Raw genomic sequence first — 11861 nt, 5'->3', positions numbered from 1 at the left:
ATAATCCAGAGCTGTTTAACGTAGGAAAACACGTATATATCCCTGTTGGTATTATTTTATCTTTTAAAGATGTGTACTTATTTTGAGAGAGAGAGAGAGCACGAGTTGGGGAGAGGCAGAGAGCGAAGGAGAGAGAGAATCCCAAGCAGCCTGGCATTGTCAGTGGCTGTCAGCACAGAGCCCAACTTGAGGCACGATCTCACAACTCATGAGATCATGACCTAAGCCGAAAGCAAGAGTCCGATGCTTAACTGACTGAGCCGCCCAGGAGCCCATGTATTATTTTTTATGCAAGGAACTTTATATTATGTTTTAGGCACTTGTGATCATAGGAATTCAACAAGGATAAAATCAAGAACATGGTGCCTAAGAAAGTTTTCAAAGGAAACTGTTAAAACAGTTTCTAAGATACCATTAGGTCCCAAATAGCTTAAGTTTTAGGAATGGTAACATCTGGGTGTGGGGAAATAATTACACTCAAATGCTTTAATTATAAATTGGTGCAAATCTTTTGGAATGTAATATCAGAAAATGAATTTAACAACAAAAATGTTGTATTCTTTAAAATTTGTTGCAAGGAAATGCCACAGAATAAAAAAGCTATAGTCACTCTATATTTGCCTCATGTATGTCAGGAAGTGTGCATGGTGCTGGGAATTTCTAAGGTGAGAAAGTTTTGCTGTTTTCTTGAACTTCTAGATTTGTGGCAACAGTGTAAGACAAAGACGTAATCATATAACTGTAATATAACGTGTTGGGTTGTAATTGGGGTGTGTTTTAAATTTGAGGGAGGGAATCAATTAACATACCAGGAATACACAGTAAACATACCAGGAAAGTCATTCTCCAGATTGGTGGGGAGAGGAGACATTTAAGCTGCAATTTGAAGGATAACTAGGACTTAGCCATGTGGATAAAATGAGACTGGATGTTTTAGACAAAAGAAATAGCATGAGCATGGATCTGACAGTGCATACAGAAATGCATCCATTTGACCGTAAGGAGCACTCACAAGTGCTAGGAGTTGGGCACATGTAATGAATGAGACAAGTACAGTCCGTGTACTGTAGATCTTTCAGTCTAGATCTTAAAATTGTTGTGATGTTGGCATTCAGAAATTTCAAACTGGTGGTTCTCTTGGGCCAGCTTTTTTTTTTTTTATTGCTATTAACTATAATTTATTGTCAAATTGGTTTCCATACAGCACCCAGTGCTCATCCCAGCAGGTGCCCCCCTCAGTGTCTTGGGCCAGCCTTGAGTTGAAGGTGTGTTGTGTTTGGCATACACGGTGGTTTTTCTCTCTTCCTCTTCCTTCCTCCCCTTTCTCCACAAATAAGTTGCTGATACTTAAAAATAAGATTTTATATACAAATGGGCATTGGAGATCGGTTAGCAGTGGTCTAGCATTCTCAAACGCCACTTCCATGGGAAGTGAATAGTGTTTACCCATTTTTGATGGGTGTGCACTTGTGCTCCTCAGTACTTTTCTTTAAATCCGAGATATTTATATAATTTGCCTGGCTCCTGTAGAGGAGTTGTGAGTCCTGAATGAGTGATTTACTTCTGTCCTTGCCCTTCTGAATTTTCTTTTACAAGTTTTAATAGAAATACAGAAACATGAGTAATGTGTTATGGGAAAATCTTCTTTTAAAGTAAACATTCTAGTACTCAGACTATAAACACTAAACATTTTAGTACTCACACTGTAGCTGCTTTTTACTGAACATTATGTGCTAGGCATTTCATGTAGTTTTTCTCCCTTGAGCTCTGTGTACTCCTTTTAAGCCACATTCAGAGTTTAACTTAATCTGTCCAACTACTTAGTGTGAGAGCTGGGATTCTAACCCAGGTCTCTGACTCCCAACGTCCCCCACCACCCCAGTCAGGTAATCTTGGGTTATTCAGAAAATCTACCTTCAACATGTATTTATTGAATGTGGGCAAATGCTTGCTATTCAAAGGTATAAGAAAACGTTCTCTGTATTGGGCTAATTTAGTTGAGAAGACAGGCATTTATGTAAAACAGATAACAATAGAGGGGAACATGAGGTAAATACCAAGTGATTGATAGAAATGCCTAGGAGACCCAAAACTACAACAGCATCAGGGAGAATAGAGAGGAGACTGCTAGAAATGACAAAGGTAGAGAATCACGTAACTTTGTGAGAGAATATGGGGGTAGTAAAAGAGAGAAGTAATGGGGGTAGGAAAAGAGAGAAGGAAGTCAGAGATGACTTATCACGCTTTCCAATGCTGGGTAATTGAGTGGAATTAAATAAAGTAAAAGTCATCAGAAGAGTAACAAGCTTTGGTAGAGACTGATGAGTTAGTTTTATTAATTTGGTTGGGGGGGTGCGGGTAGATTAATTTTAGTAAAGCTGTATGCCCAATGTGGGCCTTGAACTCGACCCCAAGAACAAGAGTTACATGCTTTACCGACTGAGCCAGCCAGGTACCCAGGGGGGTAGATTTTTAATGATTCAAGTAAATAGCAAAAGAAAATAAAAGCAGAATAGGCATGGAATAGAATATCATCAGCAAACAAATTAAAAACAGCTCAGCATAAAGTATAGCCTCCACTCCTGCTTTACTTCATTTATTCTTAGACTGATGGCCTTTTCTTATTCCATGTGGGATCTTAAGGTTAAATAAGTTACTTTAGTTTCACACATATTGGATAGATGCTTTACTAATACTCATTTTCTATATTTTGATTTCTGTTGAAAATAACTTACTTTATTACAGGTAAAATCTTTTGAGGAATTAAGTGGTCTTTCATTTTAATAACAACTTTATTGGGGGGCGCCTGGGTGGCTCAGTTGGTTAAGCATCTGACTCCTGATTTTGGCTCAGGGCATGATCTAATGGCTTGTGAGACTGGGCCCTGTGTTGAGCCCTGTGTCCAGCCCTGTGTCGCATTGGGTTCTGTGCTGACAGCACTGAGCCTGCTTGGGACTGTCTCTCTCCCCCTTCTTTCTCTGTCCCTGCCCCACGTGCATGGGCTTGCGGCTCTCTGTCTCAAAAATAAATAACCATTAAAAAGAATAGTAACTTTATTGAGATATGATTGATATACTCTAAAATTCACTCTTTTAAAATGTATAATTCAGTGGTTTTCATATAGTGATAGAGTTGTGCAACTATCACCATTATCAATTTTAGGATATTTTATTAGCCCTAAAAGAAACTCCATATCCTTTGGAGTTGCCTCTGGCAACCATTAATCTACTTTTTCTTTGTATGCATTTGCCTGTTCAGATATTTCTTGTAAATGGGATTATACGATATGTGGCCTTTTGTGACTGGCTTTTTTCACTTAGCATGTATTCCAGGTTCATCCATGTTTTAGCATGGTAATGGTACTTCATTCTTTTTTATGACTGAATAATGTTTACATTGTATGGATATATATACTCATTTAAATAGTCATTAGTTAATGGACATTTGTATTACACTTCTGGCTGTTACGAATGATAACTGCTGTGAACATTTATGTACAGGTTTTTGTGTGGACATAGGCTTTCAGTAATCTTGGGTAGAATTGCTAAGTGTGGAATTCCTGGGTCATACAGTAACTCTGTGTTTCACATTCTGAGGAATTGTCAAACTACTTTTCAAAGTGGCTGTACCATTTTGCAGTTCCGCCAGCAGTGGATGAGGGTACCGTTTCTCCACTTCCTCACCAATATTTATGATTATCTACCCTTTTGCTTTACTCAGCCTAGTGAATGTGAAGTGGTATCTCCTTGTGTTTTTGATTTGCATTTCCCTGTTGACTAGTGATGTTAGCATATTTCATATGCATATTGGCCATTCTTTGGAGAGAGGAGTATTAGAATCCTTTGCCCATTTAAAAATTTGCGTTCATCTTTTTTACTGTTGTCAGTGGTCTCTTATAACAAAGATGGGTGTTTTTAACTGATAAACAGCATTTCGTATCAGGTGGTGGTAAATTTTTCATGTGTATTATGGTAGACATTTAGGTTTAACTAGTCAATCAAGCGTGTTTTAAAGTGCTGGTCTTCATTAGTAATCATTTAAAAAAGTCATGTTAAGATTTAACTTTAGGGTGACTAGTTCAGTCCACAAGACTTGATTGAGTATGCCCCTATAATAATGAGAAGGCCTAACTTTAATATTTTTTTTGAATGTCAGAAACAGCAACATTTTAATTAAGTTATTTAAAACTCTAAGTACAAAATTTAAATTATGTCATTGAGTCTTTGACTTAACTGAAGCAACTCCCTCTTTTCCCAAGTAATTGAATCTACTTTGTGAAATGTGTTTTAATGTCTATGTCTCATTTTTTTTAGGTTATCCTGAATACCACATGCCTAATAATTTTCCTTGCAACGTTAGTCATTGTTTTTCACTGCCTCCAAAAGATCAAAATTTCTCCGGAAATTGGAGACCTATTTGATTTAAAAGAATAACTTTGACAAATGGACAATATGTCTATTACAAATACACCAACAAGTAATGATGCCTGTCTGAGCATTGTACATAGTTTGATGTGCCATAGACAAGGTGGAGAGAGTGAAACATTTGCAAAGAGAGCAATTGAAAGTTTGGTAAAGAAGCTGAAGGAGAAAAAAGATGAACTGGATTCTTTAATAACAGCTATAACTACAAATGGAGCTCATCCTAGCAAATGTGTTACCATACAGAGAACATTGGATGGGAGGCTTCAGGTTAGTCTTGTTCTAGAGTTTTTCTATATGTTTTGTAGTGGCAGATTAAAATATTCTTGCTTTCTCTTACATTACTATTGGATAATTTAATGTTTGCTCCATTTTTTCAGGTACTCTACATCCTGTACCAATATGATTATGGGAATATATGGAAGAATAGATGTTCCTTATAATAAAGTTATATTTTAAGTTTTTTAATGTTACAAGAAAAAAATTCAAAGTAGAAAATTTGGAAAATAAAAGCAAAAAGCAGAAGAAACCCCATACCTTTAGCACTTTGTTATTCATATTTGTAGCTTTTTTTCCTTCTTTTTTTGGTATTATATGTACATTTTAAAAACTGAGTTGTATTTGGTCCTTTTATAATTTAGAAATCTGATACTGTATATTTGGTACTTTTATATGAAAAACTCTAAAAGAATTCAAGCATATCTTTAAAATTTAGTATTAAAAGCTTATATCTTATAATTTTTTTAATCTTTCATTTTCAGTGATTATATTTTTTGTATAGAACTATATCATATATCTTCTGTGCTGCGTGTTTTTAAAGAAACATACAGAAATCTTCTGTCATTAGATTTAAAATGTTTATTTCTAGATTTTAGAAACGGGTACTTCAGCAAACTCATACTTTTTTTTTTTTTTTTGCATTTTAAAAACTTGAGCACAGGTCTCAAAGAAGTAACTTTAGTTCATAAATGTTTCTCACTTATGAGATGGGGGTTATAATACTGACTTTGTAGGATTGTAAGATTAAATGAGAATATATATTAAGTGCCTTATTTAATGTATGATCAGTATATTAACTGATGATCAGTAAATGGTTGTTTGTTTTTCCTAGGTGGCTGGTCGGAAAGGATTTCCTCATGTGATATATGCCCGTCTCTGGAGGTGGCCTGATCTTCACAAAAATGAACTCAAACATGTTAAATATTGTCAGTATGCATTTGACTTAAAATGTGATAGTGTCTGTGTAAATCCATATCACTATGAACGAGTTGTATCACCTGGAATTGGTGAGTAGACCTTGCTCTTATCCTTAGATGCACAAAGGGAACAGATCTCAATAATTTGATTTTTCTACATTAAATTATAAATTTGGAGATAGCCCAGTACTTCAACTAAGGTTAAAGAGTCAGATATTCTTAACGAAATATAAATATTTAAATTTGAACTTTAGAACAGATTTGTATTTTGACTGCTAAAATTAAGTATACACTATAGCTCATATTCTGCCCATTTAGAACATTATTTTTAAAAAATAAGATGGAAGGCATTATAGGTTGAATAGTTTATGTATTGTCAGTTATAAATAGTAGTATTTATACTACTAATCTTGGATTGAAATGGTTTGTGAAGTAAAATTACATTTTGTAATTTTAAATACAATGGAAAATATTATTGTGGTAATGATTAATGTTTCATTTTCTTTTCCCCTTTAAAAAATTAAGATCTCTCAGGATTAACACTGCAGAGTAATGGTAGGTAATCTGTTTCTTGTAACTTTCTGTTTTCTTTTATCCTGTCCCCTCTATTTTTTATTGACCTAAAATTAGTTTGTGTGAGTTCTGGTAGCATTTACAAGAAAAATACTTACTGTTTTGGAAATGTAGATTTGGGGGGACATTTATCAGTATTTAAAACTGGATTTAAATGGGCTGTTGGTTCCTTGGATTTGAACTACACTTATGTACCAAAGTGGTCTAAAAAAAATGATAGGAGAATATAAAACATAAACAATATTTTTTGATTGGTAAAAACAGACTATTTTGGAAGAAAATCTCACAGAACAGTTTAAATGAATATAGATACCGATAATGTCTGGTAATTTAGAGTCATGTATAACATATCCTTTAAAAATACCAATATTCTAATTTTTCTTTGTTTCTAACTTATTTATATATATATATAAATATTTTTTCAGTCTTGTTACATTTTGAGTCGATAAAACAAGGCTACTTTAACTTTCATAGATAATTTCCAATTCTGTTTTTAAAAGGAGAGTTTTGAGGTGGGGAAATTAAATCAATGGGGGGGTGTTTTTTGTTTTGTTTTTTAGTATAATATTTGAGAACAGAGTTCTGTTAAAACTTTAGCGCTGTTACTTAGAACGTGTTAATGAACTAAAATTTTTGTAGGAACTAATTAATTTACAGAGAAATTCTAATAAAGAACCACTATCATCTTAGAAAGGTGTGCTGTTCTGGAGGGAAATCGGTGGGTTGGCACTTCTTGTTGCAGAGTCTTAGGGGTGGGTCAGAACTACCATCCATTTGTTTAACAACCTTAAACAAAATTTAGGAAGAGCATGAAAGTCTACTTGTTTTTATTGTCCATTTTTCTTCTATGTCATGAATAATGGAGGAAGATTCTAGTGCCTTTTGTTACTTGTTAGTGGTTAGTAGGTTTCTGAGAACAGTGGGTTGGTAATGTGGTAGTGGTCTGGGAAGAGTACCTTTAAGATTGGTTCAAGCCCTTGATATTATGTCATTTATTTTCTTTGAAAGTAAATACCCTTCAGATTTTCACCTTTCTCCATCCCTGCTTTTGGAGAATTAAAGTACTAGGGTTTGGGAGACTGTAGTGATAATTATATCAGAATTTCCTTAGTGGTGGTGGTTGTGAGGAGATCCAATTCTGAGGACTCATCACACTCCTCCCTTACTCTGAAATACTGCTGTTATGAATAGCTGTTATTGGTCGGATTGTGTGGATGATCAGCTCTTTTTAGTGGCTCTAGGGCTGTTTTAGCCTTCTAGGTCCCCCTAGTGGTGGTTTGTTAAGGCCAGGTTCAGTGGTTCATTTCCTCAGAAAACAACAGATGTTTTTCACAGTCCCTTCTAGATTTGGACAAAGAAATAATACAAAGCCAGGTAAAGAAAAAGTTAAGAAAATGGGATAATTCCTTCACTTTTGAGTTGGAATTTTGGTGATAATCATTTCCAGCTTATTTCCTGTCTTCTATGAAACTTTCCATGGCCACATCAGCCTGCATATTCATTTTAAGAAGATTTAATGAGCGTGTATTGCTTGGTACTGTGTTAGGATCTCGGGGTGATAGGATAAGTAAGGTATGTTTTCTCCACTCTAGGTAGCTCATAGTCTAGTGGAGGAAGGAAAAGGAAAAGGTAAATGAGACAGCAAGAGTAGCATCAGAGAAGTGCTGTGGTCGGAGGTGAGCCCAGTGGCTTCAGCTTTTCTGTCCCTTATATATATTCCTTACACTTCATAGGACATTTTCCAGTCACTACAGGTATGACTGCTCTAAAAGTACAATGAAATCATCACAGCTAACACTTACTAAGTACACATTTGTGTCAGGTACTGACTGAGCCAAGTGAATTCAAGTGTTGCACCATTCCCATTATCCCCTCCATGGTAGGTGGCATTGTCCACACTTGATTAGATGAAGATCAAGATGGACAGCTAGGAGAAGCTGGAGTAATGTGTAGTCAATATTAGATACTTAATAAAAAAATATTACAGAAGAGTGTAAGTTCTATGAGGGTAGAGATTTTTCTTTTGTTTATTAATATATCCCAAGTGCTAGAACCGTACCTGGAACATAAGTGCTCAATAAATATTTACTCAGTGGATGAATTTGTGGAATGTTAGTCCATAAAGAGAAATACTTAATAGTTTGGTGTCTGTTTTTCTGGACTTAAAAAATATATACTATATGTTTTTTAATTTTATTTTTTTGAATAGGCAATACATGGTCCATAAATCAAAATACTATAAAAAGGTATACAGTGAAAAGAAGTGCTCCCACCCTTGCCCCCATTCCCCCCTACCTCAGGTAATCACTTTTACTAGTTTCTGGTGTTTCCTTCCAGGGTTTCTTTACGCAAAAATACATGTATTATTTCCCTCCTTTCTTAAATAAAAAGCATATTGTGCACTTGTTCCGGACCTTGCTTTTTAAATTACGTGATGTGATTTTTTAAACATGCATGTGATCATAGTGTACAATAGTGTTTTGTAACCTACTTTTTTTCTTTTGCAAAAAAGTATATTGCAAACATCTATCCTTGATACCTACAGTTTCACCTAAGGGACATGGTTTAAGTTATTTGACAAAGAGACTTGTAGTCAGGTAGAAGTCTCAAGCTTACATTTGGGGAAGGTTTAGTCAATGTATTAGGCAAAAAAAAATATTATGAGGCATAAAGTAGGATTTAATTGTTACAACTGCACATTAGGCCGAAGAGTCCACTGAAAAGCAAAAGCGATGAATATCAAGTTGACCAACTGTTTCCTCAAATCAGTAGCTTTCTCTTTATGTACTAGTAATACCAGTATCTGATAAAAAGATCTTAGTCAGTATAACAACAAAAACTCTAAAATGTCCAGGAATTAAATAGAGATGTCAGGATCTATATGAAGAAAATTATAGAACTTTGTTGAATGATATAATTTTTTTGAAAGATGGAATAAATACAGTAATACTCACTTTGTGTCCCAAATGATTTTTTTCTTGAATTTTTATGATTTGGCCAACATTAGTGATGAATGGTTGGGTCCAGTTTTTTCTTTTTTCACTTATACATAGTGATGTGTTAAGCATCCTTTTGGTTATCTTTTTGTTTCCCTAGAATTTTTTCATTTTTAAAAATGTTTTTAAATTAAATTTTATTTTGTTAAGTGTTTGTTTTGAGAGAGCAAGCACAAGCAGGGGAGGGGAAGAGCAAGAGAGAGGGAGAATGAATCCCAAGCAGGCTCTGCACTGTCAGCGCAGAGCTGGAGGTGGGGCTCAAACCCATACACTGTGAGATTATGATCTGAGCATAAACCCAAGAGTCAGACACTTAACTGACTGAGCCACTCAGGTGCCCCTCCCTAGAATTTTTTAAAGAAAAACTTTTGGGAACGGAATTTTTTGGTCTTAACTATATCGGTGTCTTCATGACTTTTGATGTATGAAAAAGCCCTTTAAGAGATTGTACATAGTAATTTGAACAATGGCTTATTCTTTTAAATATTCTCAATTAAACAAAAAGGTCATGTTGGGGCACCTGGTTGGCTCAGTCTGTAGATTACACAACTCTCAGGGTTGTGATCTCAGGGATCTTAGGGTCATGAGTTCAAGCCCCACTTTGGGCATGGAGCCTACTTAAAAAAAAAAAAAGCCATGTAACTAATTGGTATTTATGTATAATCAATGTTTTCAAAAACTGACATAAGGGAAACACAAAGGGTGCTGGATGTTGATTCTTAATGGAAAAGAGAATGTCTTCTTGTGGACTGTTAATTGATTATTCTAAGAGAACCTAGTATTAGAATTCTGTGGGTTATAAAATTATGGGGTAGTTTTAGTTTAGAAGCAGTAAAGGGTTGTTTGCTAAAGACAAAAAGCATACCCCAAAACAATAGTCTAAAACAAATAGGGAGGTTCTGGGCAGAGAACAGTTGACATTATCAGTGCAGTCTAAGTTTTCTTTTTTTCCTTGAGGAAAAGGCAGCTTTCCCTAATTTGTTAAAGGAAAAGTGTTGTTGTATCAGCTAGAGTCTAGGTTTGCTTAAGGCTTAACCACATAGGTGAAAGATGTTGATTATTGGGTTTTTTCACACCATATGTTTATCAAACATCATTTGATTTGGGTTTCTAGAAGGAAATTTCAGTTTGACTTACCATTTAGGATTTTTCTTTTTGGTTCTAACCCTGGAGGGGACGGACATTGAATACGTTTCAATCTTTGAATGCATGACACTTAACAATAAGTCTAAATCCTGGAATTGGATAGCTATCAGATCCCACTTATTTCTACAGTGTGAAATTAGCAAGAAGATACAGCTAATTACTTGATCTCAATTTGGTCTTCTCATCTGGATAAACATTTTCCCCAGCCATTTGGTTTTCATCTAACTCCTGTGTTTAAGATGATTATTACCGGGGCGCCTGGGTGGCTCAGTCGGTTAAGCGTCCGACTTCGGCTCAGGTCATGATCTTGCGGTCTGTGAGTTTGAGCCCCGCGTTGGGCTCTGTGCTGACAGCTCAGAGCCTGGAGCCTGTTTCAGATTCTGTGTCTCCCTCTCTCTCTGACCCTCCCCTGTTCATGCTCTGTCTCTCTCTGTCTCAAAAATAAATAAACATTAAAAAAAAAAAGATGATTATTACTTCTAGGTTAATCAATAAACTAAGGAATACCTCTTCAGGATCATTGCTGGAAGTTGTTGGGAGTATAGTCTATCTTCACATTTCTGGGGGGTCTGTCAGATTGATTGGTAAAATATATTTGATGTCACTATTTCTAAATGCATAGTTTTTGTTGATAAAGTAGTATTCTTTTCAAATATTATGAAAAAATTCTGAGTTAGAGTTATTTACATTATAGTTAATTTTAGGTGTTATTACAATACAAGATTTTTTTTTTCTGGTAACAGAAGCTTATAAAATTTTTAAATGTGTTTACTTTTTTATATAGCTCCACCAAGTATGTTGGTGAAGGATGAATATGTTCATGACTTTGAAGGGCAGCCATCATTATCCACTGAAGGTCATTCAATTCAAACCATCCAGCATCCACCAAGTAATCGTGCCTCAACGGAGACATACAGCACCCCAGCTCTGTTAGCTCCATCTGAGTCTAATGCTACCAGCACCACCAACTTTCCCAACATTCCTGTGGCTTCCACAAGTGAGTAGTAGAATCCACTGTAGTCAGCAAGTTGATTTTCCCTATTTAATATTTACATGTAGTCACTTGGAGGAAACTCCAAGTAAAAATTAAAAGTAATGTGATATCTTTTATAGGAAAAAAGTATTAAAAAGGTCTTTCAGTTGGTCCTAGAAAAAATGGTGTTTGTAATTTTGCAATTTACTTAAAAATTTTTTTTAATGTTTTAGTTTTGAGATAGAGTGTGGGCAGGGAAGGGGCAAAGAGAGAGGGGTATAGAGGATCTGAAGTGGGCTGTATGCTGACAGCAGAAAGCCTGATAGGGCTCGAACTCATGAACCTCGACATTGTGACCTGAGCTGAACTCACAAACTGCGAGATAGTGACTTGAGGTGAAGTCGGACACTAAAGCGACTGAGCCACCCAGGCTCCCCTACTTAAGTGTTTTTATGTTGATGTACAGTCAACTTGGAATTTAAGTAATAACTTTGGTTATAATATTGATTTAAATTAATGGTCAATTTGTACTACCTCTACTACTACATGCAGAAGT

At 35.4% G+C, this 11861-nt stretch overlaps 1 protein-coding gene across 4 annotated transcripts in view; it reads left to right on the top strand.

Moving 5' to 3' along the window:
- The window catches only part of SMAD4 (SMAD family member 4), a 60333-nt gene that overhangs the window by 15368 nt on the left and 33104 nt on the right, over positions 1-11861 (top strand). For all 4 annotated transcript variants that reach the window (XR_003973117.1, XM_030335742.1, XM_030335743.1 and 1 more), the window contains exons 2-5: positions 4314-4691; positions 5533-5707; positions 6143-6172; positions 11117-11329. Coding sequence is in view for 3 of the 4 variants with exons in the window: in XM_030335742.1 (XP_030191602.1) it covers positions 4443-4691; positions 5533-5707; positions 6143-6172; positions 11117-11329 (667 nt within the window). In the remaining variant the exon portion in view is untranslated. The remainder of the gene's footprint in view (positions 1-4313; positions 4692-5532; positions 5708-6142; positions 6173-11116; positions 11330-11861) is intronic.

This window comes from Lynx canadensis, chromosome D3, assembly GCF_007474595.2.
Source record: "Lynx canadensis isolate LIC74 chromosome D3, mLynCan4.pri.v2, whole genome shotgun sequence".
NCBI lineage: Eukaryota > Metazoa > Chordata > Mammalia > Carnivora > Felidae > Lynx > Lynx canadensis.
The sequence above is the reverse complement of the archived record's forward strand: the minus strand, read 5'-3'. Positions and strand labels throughout refer to the sequence as shown.